This window comes from Pecten maximus, chromosome 12 (assembly GCF_902652985.1).
Source record: "Pecten maximus chromosome 12, xPecMax1.1, whole genome shotgun sequence".
Lineage (NCBI taxonomy): Eukaryota > Metazoa > Mollusca > Bivalvia > Pectinida > Pectinidae > Pecten > Pecten maximus.
The window spans coordinates 5,803,789-5,831,341 of record NC_047026.1 but is presented as its reverse complement, the minus strand read 5'-3'; the positions used below and the strand labels follow the sequence as shown (position 1 = coordinate 5,831,341).

The 27,553-nt window shown below is 38.1% G+C and overlaps 1 protein-coding gene across 1 annotated transcript in view; it reads right to left on the bottom strand.

Annotated features, from left to right (window-relative positions):
• Positions 1-27,553, bottom strand: part of LOC117339992 (dedicator of cytokinesis protein 1-like) — a 91,915-nt gene that overhangs the window by 37,823 nt on the left and 26,539 nt on the right. Inside the window, 26 exon segments of the mRNA XM_033901719.1 lie at positions 116-202; positions 531-603; positions 1,009-1,090; positions 2,055-2,109; positions 2,392-2,583; positions 3,540-3,629; positions 4,056-4,175; positions 5,381-5,539; positions 5,541-5,670; positions 11,287-11,372; positions 12,103-12,203; positions 12,460-12,531; positions 13,008-13,066; positions 13,327-13,427; positions 13,686-13,758; positions 14,566-14,759; positions 20,059-20,070; positions 21,839-21,934; positions 22,710-22,837; positions 23,316-23,422; positions 23,832-23,902; positions 24,264-24,372; positions 24,922-25,053; positions 25,980-26,080; positions 26,858-26,947; positions 27,102-27,208. Of these exon segments, the coding sequence (XP_033757610.1) occupies positions 116-202; positions 531-603; positions 1,009-1,090; positions 2,055-2,109; positions 2,392-2,583; positions 3,540-3,629; positions 4,056-4,175; positions 5,381-5,539; positions 5,541-5,670; positions 11,287-11,372; positions 12,103-12,203; positions 12,460-12,531; positions 13,008-13,066; positions 13,327-13,427; positions 13,686-13,758; positions 14,566-14,759; positions 20,059-20,070; positions 21,839-21,934; positions 22,710-22,837; positions 23,316-23,422; positions 23,832-23,902; positions 24,264-24,372; positions 24,922-25,053; positions 25,980-26,080; positions 26,858-26,947; positions 27,102-27,208 (2,627 nt within the window).

Genomic DNA, 27,553 nt, shown 5'->3' with positions numbered 1-27,553 from the left:
GTGTATTACTAGGCGTGATAAACAATATTGGACAGACATAAAAAAAAAAGATATTCGACAGACCTGTTAAAAAAACAACATTTGACAGGCCTACTTTATATCTAGTAAGACATACCGTGGTTGTTTTGACGACAGGAAACCAACATAATATTCCTGGCAGTGAATGAGACGAGTCCATCGTTGTTCGCTCCAGCCACATTTTCTGTAAAACAAACAAAGATTAAACTCAATATCGGAAAACAACAATATATTATTCAGTGGTTATATATATGATAATGATAATATTTTGGAGTTTTTTATACCGCTATGTCACAGGAAATATGTCTTAAAGCATTTCTCATATGATTATCTGTCGTTATTGGGACTTTCGCAACCCTTCTTCAACTCCCTGGAGAGCATAAAGCCAGAGCTGTCATATTTTACACACAACATTTCATGCACTATCCTATCATAAACTCATTTACAGCCGAGTCGGCTGGGATAACTATTATTAACTGGGGTGTGGTGATCTAGCTATACCATTTACTTACTGTGATGTCACTATTACTCTCATCCATTCGCCGTGAATACATGAACTTATTGACTTCATTCACATTGTAATACCTGAAAAAAATATAAAGGAAAATGTAAATGTCAACAGTTACCTCCCCTTAGACGGCATATCATCAATTACATAAAATACCAGAGTCACCATTTTTACATTTCATTTACTTTACCATACATTCATTACCTATAACTAGCACTCTAGCTAGGCAATGATTTGATTTTTTTTTCACAAAAGAATTATAGTTTATATTCTACTTATTGTAAAGTCTAACCTGTCTATAAAGTTCACTCAAGCGAGCAGAGAAAAGTGGCCTCTGTAGACAAGGTATTTATATAGACAGGTTTCTGTTACAAAGATGCATGTAATGCAGGTTTCACTAAGGTTTATTTCAATTACCTTGAAAACAGATTTTGATAAAGAAAATTATGTTCATATTAAATTTCATAAATTAGACAACTTACTTGAGGATCCGTTCACTGACTGGCTTGTTCACAAATCTGTCCTTCAACTCCAAAACAGGAGTAACTGCATTGACCTGTAAAACTGGTCAGGGGTCAAGGTCAACATTCCAAAATTGGTCATTTTACTGAAGGTCAACATTCCAAAAATGGTCATTTTACTGAAGGTCAAAATTCCAAAATAGGTCAATCTACTCAAGGTCAACAATTCAAAATAGTTTATTAAATAAAAGTCAACATTTCAAATTAGGTCATTCTACTAAAGGTCAACATTCCAAAATAGGTCAATTTACTCAAGGTCAACTTTCCAAATGAGGTCATTCGAATAAAAAAGGACATTCCAAAATAATCCCAGGGGACCATTGCACCAACAATGACTTTATTGCAAGACGATGACATAGCTTTGTCAATAGTCATACTACGTTAAACCTGGGTGGACATATTGCTGGTAGATGTAATGTACAGTGAACCTGCCATATGTGACCTTCCAAGAGAGGCGATAAAAAGGTCATGTGACAGGTGGTCTCTCTATCCAGATACAGGTAACTAGTATAGTAAATAATGGTCACATATGACAGGTGGTCTCTATATCCAGGTTCAGGTAACTAGTATAGTAGATAATGGTCACATATGACAGGTGGTCTCTATATCCAGGTTCAGGTAACTAGTATAGTAAATAATGGTCACATATGACAGGTGGTCTCTATATCCAGGTTCAGGTAACTAGTATAGTAAATAATGGTCACATATGACAGGTGGTCTCTATATCCAGGTGGTCTCTATATCCAGGTTCAGGTAACAAGTAGTGTAAATAATGGTCACATATGACAGGTGGTCTCTATATCCAGGTAACTAGTATAGTAAATAATGGTCACATATGACAGGTGGTCTCTATATCCAGGTTCAGGTAACTAGTATAATAGTAAATAACATTGGGAGGGACAAACACGGTCACATACAAGAGGGAGTCTCTTACTCCAGTTGGTCACTAAGGTAGGTTTGACTGTATACTTTATTGAATCGTTCAATGTTGACTGGTGTAAGGATACACTGTTTGCTTGACTCCATGATATCGTCTGACGGCGGGGACAGCGACTTCAGTAACTGTAACACAACAGTTTACAATATCATACTCATGTCAGAATGTCGGACAGGATTCAGTTATTTTACATATAGAAATACAATCATAATTAACTTGTGTAAGAGGAGTGCAAAATTTGAAGAGTGAGGTGGGGCAACTTAGTTACGAGTCTTAATTCTGAGCAGAAATATCTAATCTGTCTGTGTTTTTTTAAAATCCTACTGTGACTCATCACAACTTATTTTGTGAAATACCATACACAATTTTTATACATCAACCATTTGTTAAAAATTCTTGTTACTTACCTCAGCATTTGGAAACATGCTCAACATCCTGGCATTGAAGTCCGACAGTCTTTCGTACTCTTTACCGCGGTAGATAAATACTTCGTTCTGTACAAATGCAGGGAATCCTCGTCCAAAGTAGCCCACCCTAAAGTACTCGGGGTCTGCCCGTAACTCCTTGATGATGCAGCTGTATAAGTCTGCCTGTCTTCGCTGTAAATACAAATAATGGATGTTAACTGATGTAGATTAATTGCTGAGACCCGTGTATACATATGTATCCATGGTGGATTACTCTAGATTACTACAACTCTCTACCTTCTGGGATGTTGCGTCTACAATCCCCCTGTATTAGCGTAGATTAAGTTATTATATAGGGTGCGAGAGTGATTGACCAATGTTTGCTTGGTGTTTGTTTATTCCTCGCTCGATCATCCTTACAAAAAAACAGAGTCATTTTGAGGCAGGCTGTGTAGTAGTTGGTGGCTACTTCACTTTATTACATAGAGGAGGTATGCTATTCTGAGCAATTGGTGTAAAGTGTTTTGCTCAGGGCACAACAATATGACAGCAAAGGAGAGCTAGCGATGATTAAGTCACCTGAGAAACAAACTGCCAAGGCTGAGGCCAACTTGATGTGCACCCTTCTCAGAATAGAAGCCTTCGCAGAAAATCGCATTACGTTATATGTAAATCTAGTAAACCGGAAGAACATAACCCCATAACCCAAAACAAACAAGTTTTTAAGTTTTCTCAAACACTATGACACAAACATGTGCTCGTATGTGTCATAAATCCTTTACTAGTGAAACTTATCACTTTGCACTTAAACATGATTGCAGCCATATTGGAAGACAAATCTTCCAGCTTCGAGACGGAAGAGGTAGAAGATCTTCCAGAAGCAGAAGAGCTACAAATCGAGTGACCGGAAGATATATTCTAGAGGGAGAAGAGTGCAAATCGAGTTGGCCTCCGAGGACAAACCACACATCGCAGATCTTCACCTTTAGGGTAAGGATCGAACCACATACCTAATCACCTTAAGTTGTATTTCTGTGGAGCTCTCCTGACAGAGGTACTGAGGCTCCCCGCCAGATTAATGTTTGGTAAAACCGTAACATGAAAGTGAGAAGTGCTCTGATGTTGTGAATGTGTTACAGTTGACTTACCAGTATCACGCTGAGTCTCTCGTAGTCAAACAGCTCACTCTCGTACAGGTGGACGAGCTCCTTACACAACAGGATACCCTTCTCCCACATCTGTACAAAAGCATGTATAAAAGTTCAAAATAGAATAATATATTTATATGAGATATCAATATACAATGGAAAGTATCATATGGTGAAAATGTAAGCAGAGATGCTTACCCTTCCGGAACACCTGGTCTTAATCTCCTTGTACTCTTTAAAAGGTTTTCATGCTAATCATATTTTACTGATACTAAGTTATGATTATGTTTATGCATGTTGGCATTACTTTTTGTTTCGGAAAGCCTTTTTCTAAACTCAAACAATGCTTTCCTACAGAAAAAATGCGGCATAATCTAAATTTTGTATCTTGAGTATCGTGTTCTTGCCCTGATATTCCCACTTAGTAGACATATTGCCTTTATCTGCTGATTTGTTTGTTTTATAATAATCTTACCATTGTTATATAAACTGGCCTTGACCCCTATGTATACTGACCTTTCCTTTGTCGAAGTAGGAAATGATATCGTAGTAGAGCAGTTCCTTGAGACCCCGGTGAGTGTGGGCGTTCGGGTACCAGTTACTCTGGAGCATCAGAGGCAGATTGTCATCCGACCACTGTAACAATAAAACATCAACATGTAGTTGTCTAATTTATCCACAATTTCTCTGAAAGAATTACCTAACTAATGCTACAAATCTCAAAGTCTTCCTAAAAGCCATTATACATATTTCAGGTGTTGGTTTCAATTTACATTGTTGATGTCCAAGCCCTATCCCTCTCAACCTCTACCACTCACCTGTAGAAGGTATCCCCTACCACTCACCTGTAGAAGGTATCCCCTACCACTCACCTGTAGAAGGTGTCCCCTACCACTCACCTGTAGGTGTTCCCTACCACTCACCTGTAGAAGGTGTCCCCTACCACTCACCTGTAGAAGGTGTCCCCTACCACTCACCTGTAGAAGGTGTCCCCTACCACTCACCTGTATAAGGTGTCCCCTACCACTCACCTGTAGAAGGTGTCCCCTACCACTCACCTGTAGAAGGTGTCCCCTACCACTCACCTGTAGAAGGTGTCCCCTACCACTCACCTGTAGAAGGTGTCCCCTACCACTCACCTGTAGAAGGTGTCCCCTACCACTCACCTGTAGAAGGTGTCCCCTACCACTCACCTGTAGAAGGTGTCCCCTACCACTCACCTGTAGAAGGTGTCCCCTACCACTCACCTGTAGAAGGTGTCCCCTACCACTCACCTGTAGAAGGTATACCCTACCACTCACCTGTAGAAGGTGTCCCCTACCACCCACCTGTAGAAGGTGTCCCCTACCACCCACCTGTAGAAGGTATCCCCTACCACTCACCTGTAGAAGGTGTCCCCTACCACCCACCTGTATAAGGTGTCCCCTACCACTTACCTGTAGAAGGTGTCCCCTACCACTCACCTGTAGAAGGTGTCCCCTACCACTCACCTGTAGAAGGTGTCCCCTATCACCAACCTGTAGAAGGTGTCCCCTACCACTCACCTGTAGAAGGTGTCCCCTACCATTCACCTGTAGAAGGTGTCCCCTACCACTCACCTGTAGAAGGTGTCCCCTACCACCCACTTATAGAAGGTGTCCCCTACCACTCACCTGTAGAAGGTGTCCCCTACCACTCACCTGTAGAAGGTATCCCCTACCACTCACCTGTAGAAGGTATACCCTACCACTCACCTGTAGAAGGTATACCCTACCACTCACCTGTAGAAGGTGTCCCCTACCACTCACCTGTAGAAGGTGTCCCCTACCACTCACCTGTAGAAGGTGTCCCCTACCACTCACCTGTAGAAGATCAACGTGTAGTTTGAGTGTGTTGGCTGCCTCTGTGTAGTTGTCACACTCAAGGTGAAGGTCACACAGTTTGTACAGGTAGCGGATGTACATCTCCTGACGATCGATCTCATGGTAGAAATTGAGTAAGTTTACGATACAGTTCATTCGGTGCTTCCTTACTCTCGTACTGAATGATCTTGCGGTACTCCAGGAGGCGCTGCAGTAGTCGCTTAATCATCTCCACGAACGCCAGACCTTGTGACCGCATCAGATCGTTACCATTGCACATTCGATGTAATCTGTAAAGTGTACAAACTTTTTTGAGTGAGATTCTTGTTTTCATTTCCTCATTTTAGACAAAAAATATAAAACAAGAGGCCCATGGGCCTTAACGGTCATCTGACAAACACTTACACTTACAGCAGGGACACACCCCTCAATCCAGCATTATTACCATAAATCATTTATCGCAGCCAGTTATGTTTTAGATCAAATTTGGTTTTTATCCATTTAGCTTGTCCAGGAAGAGCAGCATCATAAAGCAAAATTTTAGCCAAGTTCCCATTTTTGGGGCATGCCCCTCTGTCCCAATGGGTCAGACAAGACTCATTTATATCAATTAGGATTGCCTTTCCCCAATGACGTTTCATGCTAAATATAGTTGTAATCAATTAAGGCATTAAGGAGGAATTGCATTTTAAAGAAATGTTTAACCTAAGCGCTCCTTTTGCCCCATCTTTTTTTCCCCAGGAGTCAAACCTGTCTCATTAAAAAATATGATTGCCGTCACCTTATGTTTCACATCAAATAAGGTTGTAATCCACCAAAAGGTTAGGGAGGATTAGGATTTAACAGCAAATATTCACCAAAGTTCCCCTTTTGGGGCCCTGCCCCTCAGGCCCCAGGGGTCACACTAGCCTCGTTTATATAAAATATGACCACCCTTCCCAAAGGATGTTTCACACCATATTTCGTATTAATCCACCCAAGGGTTAGAGAGAAGTAGGATTTATAGCAAAAATTCACCAAAGTTCCCCTTCTGGGGCCCCGCCCCTCTGGCCCTAGGGGTCAAACCAGCCTCATTTATATAAAATATGATTGTCCTCCTCCAATGATGTTTCACACCAAATTTGGTAATAATTCACTATGGGGGTTAGGAGGAGTAGTATTGTAAAGCAAAATTTCATCAAAGTTCCCCTTTTGGGGCCCTGCCCTTCTGGCCCCAGGGGCCACACCAGCCTAATTTATATAAAATATGACCACCTTCCCCCAATGATGTTTCACACCATATCTTGTTGAAATCCACCAAAGGGTTAAGGAGGAGTAGGATTTTATAGCAAAATTTCATCAAAGTTCCCCATTTGGGGCCCCGCCCCTCTGGCCCCAGGGGCCACACCAGCCTCATTTATATAAAATATGACCACCCTCCCCCAATGATGTTTCACACAATATCTGGTTGAAATCCACCAAAGGGTTAAGGACGAGTAGGATTTTATAGCAAAATTTCATCAAAGTTCCCTTTTTTGGGCCCGTCACTCTGGCCCCAGGGCTCACACCAGCCTCATTTATATAAAATATGACCACCCTCCCCCAATGATGTTTCACACCAAATTTAGTTGTAATCCACCAAAGGGTAAAGGAGGAGTAGGATTTTATAGCAAATATCCACCAAAGTTCCCTATTTAGGGACCGCGCGGCCCCTCTGGCCCTAGGGGTCAGACCAGCCTCGTTTATATAAAATATGATTGTCCTCCTCCAACGATGTTCCACACCAAATTTTGTAATAATCTACTTTTGGGTTTTGGAGGAGTAGTATTTTAAAGCAAAATTTCATCAAAGTTGCCCTTTTGGGGCCCCGCATCTCTGGCCCCAGGGGTCACACTAGCCTCATTTATATAAAATATGACCACCCTCCCCAAATGATTTTTCACAACATATCTGGTTGAAATCTACTAAAGGGTTAAGGCGGAGTAGGATTTTATAGCAAAATCTCATAAAAGTTCCCCTTTTGGGGCCCCGCCCCTCAGGCCCCAGGGGTCACACTAGCCTCATTTATATACAAGAGGCCCAGAGGGCCTGTATCGCTCACCTGGTTTCATGAGATATGAAACAAGAATGATGCTTAAGTATATTTGTCGCTGGTATTGCTATGTCAATATATATCATAAGCATTTTATATGGGTACATGTACAATGGTTTTATTTTAATACTAAAAATGCCAAAAGGTACATTAATCCATGAAATGAAATTGACTTTTGGCACGACCCCATAGGGATGCTAACACACAAATGTGAGTGATATCCATTGCTTAATTTCAGAGAAGATCTTGTTTAGACCAATTGGCCCCTTTTGACCCTGCCCTCTGCCCCCTGGGAGTCAGCTCCTTCCTTTATACAATTTTGAATCCCTACCCCAATAGAATGCTAATAGTCAAATATGAGCTGTTTCAGAGAAGTTGTTCATATCAATTTAGCCAAATTGACCCCTTTTGGCCCAGCCCCTCAGCCTCCAGGGGGTCGGCCCCATCATTTGTACAATTTTGAATCCTTAACCAAAGTGAATGCTACCAGTCACATATTAAAGATATCCATTGCTTATTTTCAGAGAAAAAGTTGTTTATATAAATTTTGCCAAAATAACCCCTTTTGGCCCCGCCTCTTAGGTCCCCTGGGGTCAGCCCTGTCATTTGTACAATTTTGAATCCCTACCCTAGGGGGTTGCTACCAGGCAAATATGAGTGATATCCATTGCTTAGTTTCAGAGAAGAAGTCGTTAATATCAATATAGCTATATTGACCCCTCTTGGCCCCGCCCCTCAGGCCCCCCGGGGGTCAGCCACACCATTTGTACAATTTTGAATCCCCACCCCATAGTGTTGCTACCAGGCAAATATGAGCAATATCGTTTGTTCGGTTTCAGAGAAGAAGTTGTTTATATCAATATAGCCCAAATGACCACATTTGGCCCCGCCCTTCCGGCCCCTGGGGGTCAGCCCCATCATTTGTACAATTTTGAATCCCAACCCCAAAGTTATGCTACCAGGCAAATATGAGCGATATCCATTGCTCGGTTTCAGAGAAGAAGTCAGTATCATCAATATAGCTATATTGACCCATTTTGGCCCCGCCCCTCAGGCCCCTTGGGGGTCAGTCCCATCATTTGTACAATTTTGAATCCCCACCACAAAGTGATGCTACCAGGCAAATATGAGTGATATCCATTGCTCGGTTCCAGAGAAGAAGTTGTTAATATCAATATAGCTATATTGACCCATTTTTGCCTTGCCCCTCAGGCCCCTAGGGGGTCAGCACCACCATTTGTACAATTTTGAATCCCCACCCCATAGTGATGCTTCCAGACAAATAGGAGCAATATCCTTTGCTCGGTTTCAGAGAAGAAGTCGTTTATATCAATATAGCCAAATTGACCCCTTTTGGCCCCGCCCCTCAGGCCCCTGGGGGTCAGCACCACCATTTGTACAATTTTGAATCCCCACCCCATAGTGATACTTCCAGACAAATAGGAGCAATATCCTTTGCTCGGTTTCAGAGAAGAAGTCGTTTATATCAATATAGCCAAATTGACCCCTTTTGGCCCTGCCCCTCAGGCCCCTGGGGGGTCAGCCCCATCATTTGTACAATTTTGAGTCCCCTACCCATAGGGATGCTGCTGACCAAATTTGGTCAAATTCTGATCAGTGGTTATGAAGAAGAAGTCAATTGTTGACGGACGGACGGACGACGGACGGACGGACGGACGACGGACGACGGACGCCACGGTATGGCATAAGCTCACCTTGGTCCTTCGGACCAGGTGAGCTAAAAATATGACCGCCCTCCCCAAATGATGTTTCACAACATATCTGGTTGAAATCCACTAAAGGGTTAAGGAGGAGTAGGATTTTATAGCAAAATTTCATCAAAGTTCCCCATTTGGGGCCCCGCCCCTCAGGCCCCAGGGGTCACACTAGCCTCATTTATATAAAATATGACCGCCCTCCCCAAATGATGTTTCACAACATATCTGGTTGAAATCCACTAAAGGGTTAAGGAGGAGTAGGATTTTATAGCAAAATTTCATCAAAGTTCCCCTTTTGGGGCCCCGCCCCTCAGGCCCTAGGGGTCACACCAGCCTCATTTATATAAAATATGATCACCCTCCCCAAATGATGTTTCACACAATATCTGGTTGAAATCCACTAAAGGGTTAAGGAGGAGTAGGATTTTATAGCAAAATTTCATCAAAGTTCCCCTTTTGGGGCCCCGCCCCTCAGGCCCCAGGGGTCACACCAACTTCATTTATATAAAATATGACCGCCCTCCCCCAATGATGTTTCCAACCAAATTTAGTTGTAATCCACCCAAGGGTAAAGGAGGAGTAGGATTTTATAGCAATATTCACCTAAGTTCCCTTTTTGGGGCCCCGCCCTTCTGGCCCCAGGGGTCAGACCAGCCTCATTTATATAAAATATGATTGCCCTCCCCCAATGATACTTCAAACCAAATTTGGAAGTAATCCACCCAAGCGTTAAGGAGGAGTAGCGTTTTGAAAGAAAAAGTTTACGGACGGCGCACGGCGCACGGCGCACGGCGGACGACGACGGACGAAGCACAATGACTATAGGTCATCCTGACCCTTTGGGTCAGATGACCTAAAAATATGACCGCCCTCCCCAAATGATGTTTCACAACATATCTGGTTGAAATCCACTAAAGGGTTAAGGAGGAGTAGGATTTTATAGCAAAATTTCATCAAAGTTCCCCATTTGGGGCCCCGCCCCTCAGGCCCTAGTGGTCACACCAGCCTCATTTATATAAAATATGACTGCCCTCCCCAAATGATGTTTCACAACATATCTGGTTGAAATCCACTAAAGGGTTAAGGAGGAGTAGGATTTTATAGCAAAATTTCATCAAAGTTCCCCTTTTGGGGCCCCGCCCCTCAGGCCCCAGGGGTCACACCAACTTCATTTATATAAAATATGACCGCCCTCCCCCAATGATGTTTCACACCAAATTTAGTTGTAATCCACCCAAGGGTAAAGGAGGAGTAGGATTTTATAGCAATATTCACCTAAGTTCCCTTTTTGGGGCCCCGCCCTTCTGGCCCCAGGGGTCAGACCAGCCTCATTTATATAAAATATGATTGCCCTCCCCCAATGATGCTTCAAACCAAATTTGGAAGTAATCCACCCAAGCGTTAAGGAGGAGTAGCGTTTTGAAAGAAAAAGTTTACGGACGGCGCACGGCGGACGACGACGGACGAAGCACGATGACTATAGGTCATCCTGACCCTTTGGGTCAGATGACCTAAAAAGCTAAGAGATAGCACTGGACAAACTCCTGAAGCTATCCGTGACACACAATTTGTTTGGGCCAGGAGATGTTTGCATACATAATCTCATAACATGCCAAATTTTATATGGCGATTGAAAGATTGGATATGCAGCATTTTATGTGTAGCTGTGTTTTAAAACTTGTTTTTTTTTATTTAGCAAACAGAAGGAACAGCTTGAATTAGTCTTTAGGGTTTGTTTGTATTGTTTATTGTCATACAACAGCTAAGGTCATTTAAGGACAGGCTCCCCTTTGTGTAGGATGCTTGCATGTAGTGTGTATTTGTGTGTATGTTTATTTATTTATTTTTTTTTTTTGGGGGGGGGGGGGGGGATATTCGAAATAATGGATATTATTTCCAATATACCCCTCCCCCTAAAATTAATAAAAAAAAAAACCATTTTAGTGTTACTAGGGATACATAAATATCATCAATAATGTAAGTGTACTATTTCGTGTTGCCATGGATACACAAGTACTGTAAATAAATAATATCCGTGACCTATTAAGTGTTACTAGGGATACATAAATATCATCAATAATAATTGTGTACTATTTCGTGTTGCCATGGATACATACATATCGTAAATGAGATCCATGTACTCCTCGTCACCATAACCTCCCTCCACCAGGGCATCTAGTTTCATGATGAGCTCATTTTCCGTCTACAAATGTAAAAATAAAGTTATTTACAGCAGAAAAGACTTGATTTAATCAAATGAAGAGACCATATAAGTTACATGTCACATATATTTTCTATACACACAAGTTACAGACATTTTCTATACACACAAGTTACAGACATTCTATACACACAAGTTACAGACATTTTCTATACACACAAGTTACAGACATTCTATACACACAAGTTACAGACATTTTCTATACACACAAGTTACAGACATTCTATACACACAAGTTACATACATTTTCTATACACACAAGTTAAACACATTTTCTATACACACAAGTTACAGACATTTTCTATACACACAAGTTACAGACATTTTCTATACACACAAGTTACAGACATTCTATACATACAAGTTACATACATTTTCTATACACACAAGTTACATACATTTCTATACACACAAGTTACATACATTTTCTATACACACAAGTTACATACATTTTCTATACACACAAGTTAAACACATTTTCTATACATACAAGTTACATACATTTTCTATACACTCAAGTTACAGACATTTTCTATACACACAAGTTACATACATTTTCGATACACTCAAGATACATACATTTTCTACACACACAAGTTATAAAAATTTATAAAAGCTACTTTAATTTTTTCTCCTTATTCATTTATATATATTCCTTTTTTGATCATGAAACCAACTTAATTGTTATTGATATCTGTATAAAGATTCTCACCTGATCAAAGTTGCCTTTGATCTTCCTTGTGACAGGATCAACTTGTGTGAACTCACACTGCATCATGTCAAAGAAAATCGGAATGGTGGCCTTTCGCAACTCTGGAAAACAAAATTATTACTGAAAATTTAAAACAAAAAAAAACAAAAAAACAAAAACAAAATTTTTAAAAATGAAATTTGTTGTTTGTTTACGACATATGCACCATATCAAAAATGTAAACATATCATATTGGCATTAATCAACATTTAATCATATTCTTAACTGTGATATCGGCCACAAGAACATTCAATTGATAAATTACATATTTTGCTTTGTAATTATTGTAAAAGAAATAAAATTTTATTTGAATTTTACCTAGTTCAGGCACCAACGTCATCTCAAGGATAGGCTCCACAAGTGTAGGGATGAAATATTTCTTGTTTACACCTGGAACAGAAATAAACATTCCATCATATGACCACTATTGAGATATCAGCTATGTGTCTCATTGTGACATCACTGGCATAGCCATTCCAAGAAATTCACAAACTGGTTTTTATAACAGTGGACTATCTTAATATAGCATAACTACTAAAATTTGATTATAGGTAAAGAATTCACAAGATATACTATTAACTTACCTCATTGGGTCAAGGTTCATTCTGCCAGTTTGTACGTATGTAGTGCACGTAATAAACAATTAAATTACTAGGTATTTAGAAAATAAGATCTTCACACTGGAAACAATAATTCCATTTTTTTTTTATATTTCAATATTCTGCAAACTAAACTTAATGAGGTTTTCGGGAATACCTAACGCTTGTATTTGTAATAAGAAAGCACCATTTAAGATTTGAAATGTCGCATTAAAAAAAAAAAAATTTGACACTTTTCGTTGCCATATATAGTAACTAGTTACTCACCAAGCCGTGACCACATCTGTCGTATTTCAAATCCCATTTCACGTCGCATGTCACTGTATCTATAGAAATAACATAAAACCTACACTTTAATATATGCAAAAAATTATCAATAATAACAGTCAGCCATTTTATGGAAGACTTTTTATCACAAAACTTTTTCCATCAATAAACCAATTTGGGGATGAAAAAAGAAATTCTCACATAACTTTCATAAAATAATGACAACCTTGAATTCATTGTATCAGATATTCTTTTAAATCACTATTTTTCACTACAAAAATAATGACCTTGAACTCTTATGACCTTGAGATCTACTGACCTTGACACAAGTTTGTTACGCTTGGACACAGAGAACTGCTCTAGCTGTAGAGGGCGCTGTGTGAGGAAGGCTATTGCACAATGGAAGAAACAGCTCCACAACTGGAAAAAAAAAGTTATAAGTTATCAACGCTTTTTGTTAAAACTGTGAAGATGACTTTGAAAAATTGCTATTAAACAAGACTATGGATAGGTCTGTTAAAATTTTATTTTAAATTAGATTTCACTCTAAATGTCTGTGGTAGGTCTGTTAAGATTTTATTTTAAGTTGAATTTCACTCTAAATATCCTGATAACATTTGATGACATGTGACCAAGATAATATTGTCAGACTTTCAGCGTCACTTATTGAATAATTACCTGTTCCTCAAAACATGAAGTGAACTTTTCCCAGATGGTCTGGGCGAAGAACCTCAGGGCTCGGATAATGATACTACAACATATCAAAAATAACCAAAGTCTCAATCAAATTATCATCTAAACATCATTCAGCATTAGGTTAACAAAACTTTACCACATTTTCGGTGAAATTTAAAACATTAACAGGAAAGCGAGGACCTAGTTGTGTGCCTCTACTCCTAATATCGCCCCATTTAAAACTACTGATATAACTTCCATATGCTTGCTATTAATAGGATTGATGTTATCTTTCATGAGCTCACATTTTCCTGTTTTCTGAGAAAGCTCTTGAATTCTGTTTTCTGAGAAAGCTCTGAAATTCTATTTTTGGAGGAAACTCTGGAATTTTGTTGTCTGAGAAAGCTCTCAAATTCCATTTTCTGAGAAAGATCTTGAATTCTGTTTTCGGAGAAAAATCTGGAAATTTTTTTCGGAGGAAACTCCGGAATTTGTTTTCGGAGAAAACTCTGGAATTCTATTGTCTGAGAAAATGTCAGTGATGATGAAGCCTCAGAATTACTCATCTGAGTACCTGTTCTATTTGTATTCAATTATGATTAAATTTAATTGTACATACTATAATTATATACATAGCTCTGCAAAGTAATTACAAAGTACCAACATATTTTATCTACGATAACTTCAGTCCGGAAAAACCAGATGCAGTAAGTGTATGCATTGGAATTATTCCAAAATATAACTTTACACAGAATATTTTTTTAATTCCAGAAATGTCCTTTCTGAAAAAGTATTCACACATAAATACATCTGCCTAATACAGAACCTAGGATTACCAGTAGTAAATTCTGTAGTTTACGGTCAACAGATGAAAATCACTGACCTATTCTGTAGCATGATCATTGCCAGCCAGTCACCTGCGAACACGTTCTCCTTGATGAGAACCTGGAACAGCGTGAGAATCTCCATCAGGAAGTCCTGTAGGTCCGTGAGGAAGGAAAACTCACTGATGTAATGATTGTAGTGTGACTCCGTCATCTTTCTCAGTATGGACAACAGTACGGCTACACACCGACTCTGTAGGGAGAGAGTAATATCAGGTTACAGACGTAGGACAGACACTAGGATGTAAGGATGGTAGGACAGTTACTAGGATGTGAGGATGGTAGGACAGATACTGGGATGTAAGGATGGTAGGACAGTTACTAGGATGTGAGGATGGTAGGACAGATACTGGGATGTAAGGATGGTAGGACAGTTACTGGGATGTAAGGATGGTAGGACAGATACACACTAGGATGTAAGGATGGTAGGACAGATACACACTAGGATGTAAGGATGGTAGGACAGATACTGGGATGTAAGGATGGTAGGACAGTTACTAGGATGTAAGGATGGTAGGACAGACATAGAAAGGACATCAGGATATAGACATCAGTAATTAGATATGACTGAATTTGAGAGATGTACAGCTCCTGGTGGGGGATTCGGAGGTGCTGAGTTCTGGAATATGGATGGAGAAACCAACCATGGTCATTCAGTCCTCCCAATAAGGTGGGAAGGGTAGGGGGAGGGGAGGTTTAAACCACACTGTACCATCTGGATAAGAGGTGGTCAAATGGTTCTGTACCCAGCCCATGGTAACACTTGTCCTTGTAATGTAACATATACCTTCTCTTCATGGACTTCTAAAACTTTCCAAGTTGGCAGATATAAAAAAATTCTATTAGCTATCATACACATTATAAATTTAGTACTGACATATCTACATTGTACAATATAGACAGATTATTACATCAGGCCTACAGACACAATGATTGGTTAGAATACTGGGGTTATCGACCTGATAACCCAGAACAGCTGTAAAGTTATATGGTAAAGTCAATAACCATGTTAAAAAAAAAAAACATTTCTAAACATCTTTACAATAATTCACAACAGAAAACAGGATAATATTGTACAATGTAATATGATGATATAGTATTACATACATGTCAACCTCTGAAACCTCCAATGAGGGAGATCTCCCTCATTCCACATCCAAAATGAGGGAGAAAGTGCGTGTAAAAAATTGCGGCATTTTTGTTACTTTAGGTGATGTTCCTCATGGACTTGAGCAGGTGTAAATTACCTCAGGCTACATTTTGATATTTAAATTTGACAACAATGGTTAATTTTTAATAATAATAATTAAAAAAAAAAATGTTTTCAGAAATTTCATAGAGAGGAACTGTATTTGGTGAATTATATTATCAATGATGTAGTCACTTGAAATTTGCAACCAGTATACAAAAGCAACTACTTATCTCCTGATTTTTTTTTTATTTTGTTCTGAAATATTTCTAAATGTATTTATCAAATTATCTCCCTTCCTTTCTCAAATAATAATTATACAGTAATTCATTAATTTTTGGTTTGCTAGTAGTTCTTTTATGACATAAAACAAGCTTCTTAAAAATGTTTTATTTTTTTTCTGACCCAAATTGAAATCCGGATTTTTGTGGCAGTTAACGACTTTATATTAGTATTGACCAATTAAAGATGGCGGCAGTACAAACGCTGGTACTGACAGCTACGATTAAAATAGGCATTATTGGCTTTTATGTGAGTAAATCTTGTTGACAGATATTATCAGTGTTTGTTCTTGAAGTGATGTATCCTAGTTGTAATCACAAAATTAACTGACCATACCAAATGAAGCCACATAGTATAGGCACAGTTGTAATATATACACCGATCGGCAGGCATGCACAGTGAGGGGTGACCGACTCCCCTCTCTCACTAAGCCCCAGGCCAGGGCAGCTACACAGGTGGTGGGGGTGTTTTGTTTACATAATCAGTTCAGGGTCGAAGTGTCTAAGATTTCCGGGGTTTTATGAGGGAAGACTGCTCAAATCCGGGAGAAATTTAACCCCGATTCGGGAAATGTACCAAATCGGGATTTAGGGGAAATTTTAATGATTTTCCGGGCACTTCCCGCGTAATCCGGGAAGGTTGACACCTATGGTATTATGTTGAAGGACAGTGACAATGATATCCACGATGGATGTAATATGATGATATAGTATAATGTTGAAGGATAGCGACAATGATATCCACGATGGATGTTATATGATGATATAGTATAATGTTGAAGGATAGCGACAATGATATCCACGATGGATGTTATATGATGATATAGTATAATGTTGAAGGACAGTGACAATGATATCCACGATGGATGTAATATGATAATATAGTATATGTTGAAGGATAGTGACAATGATATCCACGATGGATGTAATATGATGATATAGTATAATGTTGAAGGACAGTGACAATGATATCCACGATGGATGTAATATGATGATATAGTATAATGTTGAAGGACAGTGACAATGATATCCACGATGGATGTAATATGATAATATAGTATATGTTGAAGGATAGCGACAATGATATCCACGATGGAATGAAATATGATAGTAAATTATTATTATGTTGAAGGACAGCGACAATAATATCCACGACAGGCAAGCACGTAAACAACAATAAAGTTTGATATGGCTACTAATTTCACCTGTATAACAGCTATCTAAAACAAGAAAATGTCTGTCAGACATAAATGACCCCGCTGCCACTTGACATCGCGAAACCTGAGTGGTTCCTCAGATCAGCTTGTTACATTGTATCGGGACGCGACGGACATGGGTAACTCTATATGCGCCCCCATTTCATGGCCGGGCATAATGATACAAACACTACTGGATAAAACTGATGTCTCTATTTTACGTTAAATAATTCACATTTTAACAACAATGATAACATTAATCATTTCAAACATTTATGTGATTTATATAAGCGTGAGTGAGAATCTGCATTAAAAGCAATGACATGTACAAAATCAACACCACTGAGTAAATAACGGCATGCAATGTCACAAAAACAAAACAATTGTTTAGAGGAACAAGGACGTATCTCCAACATGGAGTGCTTAGAAGTAAAGGGCCGTATCTCAAATTTATCAATTTTTAGATTTTAATAAATTACAAATACGATTGAGATTTTCTTATAGAATTTGTACATAATATCAATTGAAATGGTCTAAATCTGTTTAAATACTATGTGACTTAAAAGAATTAGACAATTTTCATTGATATAAAGTACATATTCTATAAGAAAAGCTTAGTCGGAATTGCAATTTATCAAAATAAAAAAAATGATAATTTTGAGATACGGCCCTTTACTTCTAAGCACTCCATGTTGGAGATACGTCCTTGTTCCTCTAAACAATCGAAAACAATTACAATACCCCAGTTTTCATTCTTCTGACCTTTCATGATTCTCTACCTGACCTTTAACCCTTATACCTTCTGACCTTTCATGATTCTCTACCTGCATGACCTTTAACCCTTATCCTTCTTACATGAAGCCCTCTTATCTGTGACCTTTAACCTCCATTATGTGAACTTTTACCGTCATCCATCTTACATCTAATTATTCTCCTCCATTGACCTTTTACCTTGTCTTTGTGACCTTTTAATACCCATATTTATTACATCTAATTAACCCACCTCCATATGACTTTAACCCTAATCCTCTTGCATCCAACTCTCCTCCATGACCCTTAACCCCATCCTTCTTTCACCCAATCCTCCTGATCCATATAACCTTTGACCTCATCTGTGACCTTTAACCATCATGCTTCTTAAATCCAATCCTCCACCATATAACCTTTAACCTCATCTATATGTGACCTTTAACCCTAATGCTTCTTTCATCCAATTCACCTACCTTCATATGACATTTCACCTCCACTATGTGACCTTTAACCTTATTTTATTAATAACCTTTAAACTTCTTGTTTTCAAACACCCAAACATACATGTAGTATTTAGCTTTCAAACCTCCTATTAAAACTACAGGCCTACCTATCACACAGTGTAGACAATACCTGCTATAGGTTAGTAAGTACATATATATATAAACTAAGCTGTGAACATGTAAGTTTCAACAAGTACAATGTAAACAGTAACACTCCTTGTATGACTCAGATGGCTTCACATTGGTAAGTCTGTGCAATTTCCTATAAGAGTATCTTACTTAGGTCTCTGCAATGTCAAAGATAATATCATACATTAAAATACCATGAAAAATGCTCCAGCTATTGTCACCAGTTACCAGACCACTGTGGTTGTGTCTGTCTAACACCTGTTCACTGTGAAACATCCAATTCCAATTTCATATAGTGTGGAATATAGATTTGACTATAGAAATTTTGACTATTTATTACTTCCACATTAAGAGTTACAAAATGAGTTTCTGTACGAACATAAACCTTGTTATCAGAAATGCCCACAGGAACCTGAATGTTATTTGTTTCACACATCAAATCTATGTTCTTATCATGATCACAAAAATGTTTAAAATTGTTCTACCTAATCATGATCACAAAAATGTTTACGACTGATCATGATCACAAAAATGTTTAAAATTGTTCTACCTAATAATGATCACAAAAATGTTTACGACTGATCATGATCACAAAAACGTTAACTACCTGATCATGATCACAAAAATGTTTACGACTGATCATGATCACAAAAAAGTTTACTACCTAATCATGATCACAAAAATGTGTACGACTGATCATGATCACAAAAACGTTTACTACCTGATCATAATCATAAAAATGTTTACTTCCTGATCATGATCACAAAAATGTTTACTACTTGATCATGATCACATAACTTAGACTCGTTGTTTTGCTAGGTCAGAATGAGGCTTACCATGATTCTGGTCAAGCATTTGATTGGTCAATGATTCACACAACCACACCCATTTCAAAAGAGCCATCCCTATTGATGAAATGTTGTCGACGTTTGATATTTGTTTTCAGTCACAAATGCTTACTACCTGATCGTGATCACTTGAGCGTTTACTACTTGATCTTGGTCACATAAGTGTTTACTACCTGATCTTGGTCCAGTGACTTTAATCTTCAACATTATAACATCATATCTTATATCAAGAGTGACAGTATTATATATACTGGGTAATATTATATATAATCGATACGTTGACAAACTTTGACAAAAAGTATTTACGAAATATTTCAGAGATAATTTAAAAACTAGAAAACAAGTTTTTGTTTGTGAGAAGCAGAAAATCAGGAATATACCACACACAAAAGTATTTTTAAGTTTAGAAATTAGATGTTTTACCACACAGAACAAGCAAGAACAGACGGCATGCTTGTTAGATTGGCAATAGGTTCTCCACATATAATGACCTTGACCTTTGGACAGTCCCATGTTCAGTCACACGGAGCTAATATAAACAAATGAACAGATTGCCGTATACACCACAAAAATTCAGCAAAGTGTGAAAATCTTACCTCGGTTCTTCTCTGAAAATAACATTATCATAGAAATTATACACATGCAGAGAAAGTGTTAGCATAGAATCAATTTTGTTCCAGCCATTCCACCAGTAATGGTCCCACGTAACAGCCTGATTGTGTTACATAAGAGTTAAAGAACTGCTGCGAGATAATGGCTAAATGGAGAAACTCGGTTCCATATGAGGTAGGAAGAAATTACACTTCCTTGAAGTTAGCCGTATTTTCTTTACAAAAGAAGTGTTTCAGACTGACCCTATCGTGCTGACAGGATGACAGAATTATTTACTATACCAGGTTGTCTTCATTTACTGAGAAAAATGTGACCAAAGCAAATTCTGTACAGTCAAACCTGTATTAAGCGGCCACCCAAGGAACCGACAGATATTGGCTGCTTAAGACAGGTGGCTGCTTAAACCAGGTTGGCCAGAAACGGCCTGTTGTTTTTTCAACAGTTTATTGAATTGATCATATTATAATGCACTTATTGATATTGATAACAATATACCATGTACAGTGTATTTTGAAATGAAAACCAACAAAGATCAAAGTTTTGATGAATTTGACAAAAATACCTGGTCATGTGATCATCGCAGATGTCTACTTCTGGATAAAATGGCCGCTTAATACAGGACGATACAACGACTCGGGGCAGATTTTTGTGGCCCTTGGCCGCGTTAGACAGGTGACCGCTTATTTAAGGTTCATTATATAGTGTTTTCCATCAGGCGGACCACAGACTGGCCGCTTAACGGAGGTGGCCGCTTATTCAAGGTGACCGTTAGAGCAGGTTTGACTGTACATGCAAAATGATTAGCCTCTTCAGATTATGAGAACTGACTTAATTTTTTGTCACAAAGCAAGCTTTCATGAACTCACAGAAGGAATGAACTCTCAGCATAACTTTCCAGCGCAAAAAAAAACCCATTTAATTTACACAACAGCATTCATATAATACAGGATTTTAGCCTTACTGTTACAATAAAACAGGGATTTCATAATACAACTCTAATTTTATGTAATATAAGAAATCAAATTTTTATTTTATATGTAAAGATGACATGTTGCACTGGTCAGAATTCATATTTTATGGTAAAAATTTTTTTTTATTTAAATTCTAAAATTCTCCAACGAGGCAAAAAATGAAAGCAAGTGTTGCTTAATGTTTTCTCTGGCAGACAATGGTGATGACCGAACCATTGGACACAGTGGTTAGTGAGGTGTGTTAGGTGTTAGGTCAGAACGTCTCAGGAAAGCAGGTAAACTTCAAAACACATCAAATCAAAAAGTATTTGTGTAGAAAACAGAAAAGAAAATTAATTAGTAGTCACTGGGTCTGATTCAGACAAGGTAAGTAAAAGTACCGTATTAAATCTAGTAAGAAAGTAAGTTATTAATTGGGACTTATTAGGTAAACAGTAGTACCGTATTTAACCTAGCAAGTGCCCCTTCACTTATAAATGTCAGTCCTCTTTTTAGTTCGAGTATCTCATTCCTTCGTCATGATTTTTCGACATTTTTTGTTATCAAGGGCGCTAAATCGGTCAATTTGATGATGTGAAGTACTGAAAGTAGCTATAAGAAGTTTATTAATACAACAGCTCGGTGTTCTACCAAACAAACACCAACAACAATCTTTCTAGTCCTAAGCTAATACATAATAATATTTTTCTAGACAACCGACAATCATGGGAAACTACAGCATTCATGAACCACTAGCTATATTAACAAACTTTAATATGTATTTGAGGATCAAGTTGTATTACACCGAACTTACTGCTTCTTTAGATTTCTTGTCCATACACACAGCCGAGCGGATCACGATCCTCAGGTTCATCTTCATGATCAAATCAATATCACTGGCATGGGAACCCTGGAAATAAACAGATCAAAGTACTGGAAGTACTGAAATGGCAAGATAAACCAACAAAAATAAGTAAATTTTTTTTATTTTGCTCCCAAACAACGAAGATGGTTGTAATCTGGAGCTTCTATAAAGCCAATCCAATGTCAGTAATTAGCCGAGGATAATGTTCTATACACTGATAGTATCAGTATGAAATATATTATCACCGACACGGCAACTTGAAAATTAAACATCAGGAGCTGGGGGAAGGAGAGAAGGATAGAAAAGAAGGAAAGAGAGAGGAAAAAGTTACAATGAGAATGGAAGACATCTTAAGGACAGATACAGTATGACAGATTGGGAGAGTTCATTAGATGGTAATGAGGATAAGGAGGGAAAATGAGGGTTATTGGGAGAGTTCATTAGATGGTAATGAGGATAAGGAGGGAAAATGAGGGTAATTGGGAGAGTTCATTAGATGGTAATGAGGATAAGGAGGGAAAATGAGGGTAATTGGGAGAGTTCATTAGATGGTAATGAGGATAAGGAGGGAAAATGAGGGTAATTGGGAGAGTTCATTAGATGGTAATGAGGATAAGGAGGGAAAATGAGGGTAAGAGAAAATAGGTTAGAGGTAAGGTTGGAGGTGCAATCAGGGTTGAAGGAGAGATATTGTCGTGCAAGGTTTAGGGTACACTGGTGTTGGAAATTAGGGAGGAAATTAGAGAGGAAATTGGACCTGAGCTGGGGTGTAAGTTGGTGGGAAATAACTTAATGACAAGGAGGAGATGATGATACGTACTGTAGAATTGTCATGCATCTGGTCCATAAGATCACTGAGTACATCTACACAATCCTCAAGCTCTTCCTGATTCTCCAGTAACGAGCCGGTGTGGTGCAGGATCATTGGCAGCAAGATAGCACGACAACCTGAAATACATCAGAACACTCATCTCCATAGCAACAAGACATCAAGACAAATAAACACATCTCCATAGCAACAAAATATCATACTGTAATAGTTAGTGATTTTTGTGGGGAGTATAATTTCGAGATATTTGTTGTCAATGAATATAGTGCGAAAATAAATACCACAAAAAATCAACATGGCAAATGTGTTTAAAGTTAACTACAGAACGTTTACAAGGTGTGGTTGAACGAAATTTGAGTTCCCCAACTAGGTCCAACCATAACATATTAGCCCCAAATACAGTAACACTTTCGTCAACAAATTAATTCTTTGGGAAAAATGAGACAAAGTGACAAAAGGATAACCAGTATTGTTTGTCTCGCGTTACACATCTAAAAGGGAGATAATCCAAGACACCGGTTGTTATGGTTACAAGGTAAAACAAAGCCACATTGATTGTGTTTCATTGTTGAACTAAAAATACTGATTTTGACTAACCTGGTGATTTGAATAACACACTATGTACAAGATAATCTATACACTTCAACTTCTGTTTGGTCAGGCGTTCTTTCGGCACGTTGTTGATGAATTCTACCATCAACCCACTGAAATCAAACATAGTTATGTAAATGAAAACATAAATCAATTTTTTGTTCTTTAATTCATAAAATCTATGCATGGTCAGGTTTTTTTCTGAGGGCTTTTTGGGGCCGTTAATGACCCCATTCCCAATTGGAATTATTTCATTTTAAAGCCAAATTCTCAAAAAAATGTATGGCGACGGGGCAGCGGTGGCCGAGTGGTTAAGGTGTCCTGACACTTTATCACTAGCCCTCCATCTCTGGGATGCGAGTTTGAAACCTACGCAGGGCAGTTGCCAGGTACTGACTGTAGGCCAGTGGTTTTTCTCCGGGTACTCCGGCTTTCCTCCACCTCCAAAACCCGGCACATCCTTAAATGATCCTGGCTATTAATAGGACGTTAAACAAAACAAAACGAAGTATGGTGACATACCTGAGTTCCACAGGATCAAACACATGGATGATGTCAGGAAGGGCAGAACACATGTATTTAAGAGCTGAACCCTGGTAACACACAAACAAAATATACACTTAAATTGTACCCTGAATGATTTTTTAGTATGGCTAATCATTGTTATACAATTTTGTAAAATAAAGTACTGTGAGGAAATTATGTGAAAATATTGCATCATTATCAAGATATGGGTAATTTTGTGGAATGCACACCTGAAAACCAATGTCATTCATCCTAGATAGTGACCTATCTAGCTGTGACATCACAAGTGTGTAATATCTGTCTTATTGTATATATAAACAAATGAGAAAGATGAAGCATGAGATTACTGTGCAATACGGTGGGATATCACTGTATTTTAATATTTGTATTTATCTATATGATATACTGAAGAGCTTGGTTGCTATTTACCTGGGCCAGCAGGGTGTTGTCACTCGTATATAACATCATACCATTGATTGCCTGTATTAGCTGCTTCATCTGTAGCTCAAACAGCTGTTTACCTCGTCCCTCATTCAACCTGAAATACCACGTAAAAAATTGTTTCTTAAAAATAACCATCGGCTTTTTGTCTATTTATGGAACAGCAGCTGTAGAGATGAAGACAATAGTACATTTCTTTCAGTTTTTTGATAATTATTTTCACATAACGCATTTAAATCAATGTGGGCAATGTTGTGTTTCCCTTAGATATTATATCCTGCAGATCAAATCTATATAAATTCTGTAGTGGCTACAGGTTGTCTGACTACACAGGTTGTCTGACAACACAGGTTGTCCGACAACACAGGTTGTCCGACTACACAGGTTGTCTTACTACACAGGTTGTCTGACACCACAGGTTGTCTGACACCACAGGTTGTCTGACTACATAGGTTGTCTGACTACACAGGTTGTCTGACTACACAGGTTGTCTGACTACACAGGTTGTCTGACTACACAGGTTGTCTGCCTACACAGGTTGTCTGACAACACAGGTTGTCTGATAACACAGGTTGTCTGACTACACAGGTTGTCTGACTACACAGATTATTTGGCGTTATAAGTTCAGATAAGGCAGGTAACATACAGGGAGAAGTGATTCCTAGATTGCACGATGAACTTGAAGAGATATTCCAGTGACTTCATGGCTCGTATCAACACCTTCTGGTTCACCTCCATGGCTCGGTCAACATAGTCTCGTAGGATCAACATCAGTTTCCTGTCAACACATAACAGATCATTAAAATGACACATCTAGTCAATATCTTCTCATTAATATCTCCTCATTAATATCTCCTCATTAATATCTCTCCTCAATAATATCTCCTCAATAATATCTCTTCATTAATATCTCCTGTATAATATCTCCTGTATAATATCTCCTCATTAATATCTCTCCTCATTAATATCTCCTCATTAATATCTCTCCTCAATAATATCTCCTCATTAATATCTCTTCATTAATATCTCCTCATTAATATCTCCTCATTAATATCTCTTCATTAATATCTCCTCATTAACTACCCTATATCATTAATATCTCCTCATTAACTACCCTATATCATTAATATCTCTCCTCATTAATATCTCCTCAATAATATCTCCTCATTCATATCTCCTCATTAATATCTCCTCATTAATATCTCCTCAATAATATATCCTTATTAATATCTCCTCATTAATATCTCCTCATTAATATCTCTTCATTAATATCTCCTCATTAATATCTCTTAAATAATATCTCCTCATTAATATCTCCTCATTAATATCTCTCCTTAATATCTCTCCTCATTAATATCTCTCCTCATTAATATCTCCTGTATAATATCTCCTGTATAATATCTCCTCATTAATATCTCTCCTCATTAATATCTCCTCATTAATATCTCCTCATTATCTACCCTATCATTAACAGTACTGTATCTTATCAGTTTTAACAAATAGTTTTGCAAACAGAAGTTAGTGTGACTATTGGTAAAATCAAGAGTTGTTTGTTCCATATAATTTCAGTTTCATTACAGTGCTTGTATCTAAGCCGTTCACATACAGATTTACACATGTGGTATCTTAATCTCACAAAAGTTGTATTTTCACATCTATTTTGGATCTTGGAACTTGGTAAATACATTGAATCTTTGTACATACTCGTAGGCCATAGCAAAGCTGAAGGAAGTGGTCACATAGGCGTCCAGGACCGGCCGGAACTGGTGATACTTCCTGTCTGATATCAGGCCGATAATGTGTACCTACAGCAAGGGAAAGGTCACAAGGTCATAAGGTCAAGGTCACCAACTGATATCTACTGTTTTAGTAACTATTGAAATCACAAGGCATAATGATACAGGCAGACAACAGCAACTTATGGAAATATAATTCCTTGAAATGTACAAATGAAATTCAACAATCTTGCATCTTTCCAATCATAAATATTCAGAATCAATCAGACACAAAATCAGAATAATAAAGGGTTATTTCTGAAATTTATTTTCCCCACATTTACCATAACTGTTTGTAATGTAAACCAAGTCCCTCTTTGATAACAAGAGGCCCAGATGGCTTGTATTGTTCGCTTAGTATCAGAGAAGCCGCCACCCTAAAGCACTATGGCCAAATTACCCCTTTTTGGCCACGTCCCTCGGCCCCTATGGGGGTCATCAGTCCCTTCATATGTACAAGTTTGAGTCCCCACTACCTAAGGATGCTTCATGCTAAATATGACCATATGATATAATATATCCATCACTTAGTATCAGGAGAAAAAAGACCCTTAAAGCAATATGACAATCAGCAATGGCCCCGCCCCCTACGCCCCCTTAGGGTCAGCCATTTCATTTGTACAATTTGGATTCCCCATGATCTAAGGATACTTTCACTGAAATTTGGTTAAATTCCCATCAGTGATTATGAAGTAAAAGTTGTTTAAAGAAATTGGTGGGAAGTGAGTTTAATATGGAGTTCAATGTTAAGTGTAACCTGAGTCAGTGAAGAGGACAATACCATGAAACAATGATACATCTACTTACCAAAGCTTCAAACACTAAGTTGTCATACATCTCAGAAATGTTGGTCTCGATCAGAATGTTGAACAAAGAGTCCAGAAGATCTTGTAGAAACTGTAAAACAAAATCTAATCGTTATGATGTTACTCCTGAAATAGGATATTCCTTATAGCTATGACAGTGGGTTGCTATACTAAATTTGATAATAACTGTTATTAAGTTACAGTTGTTAAGGTTAAAATATCATCAAAGTGACCTTGATACTGACCTTGACTATCTCCTCTCCGTCTACGTGCATAAGTTTGTCGAGGTGCGTCCTCAGTACAGTGGTGTCGTTCAGCATCTCCTGCCATTTTAACAGCCCAAGGAGGTCAACTGTACCAAAAACAAGTTTGCAGTGTAACTTATGAATAATTCAACAACCACAGATGACCAATCTTAAAAACAGCATTGTTGAAGTGTAGCGTAGCCTGCACAGCCAAACATGATAATAAACACAACATACATTTCATTACATATGTTTCCATTTAAGCACATGATTATAATTAGCTACATTGTCTTAATATTAGATCCCAATGTAATTAGCTTGTCTTAATATTATTAGCTTTTCCTAATGTTATTAGCTTGTCTTAATATTAACAGCCTGTCCTAATGTTAATGGCTTGTCCTAATGTTGATAGCTTGTCAAATGTAAATAACTTGTCCAAGTATTATCAACCT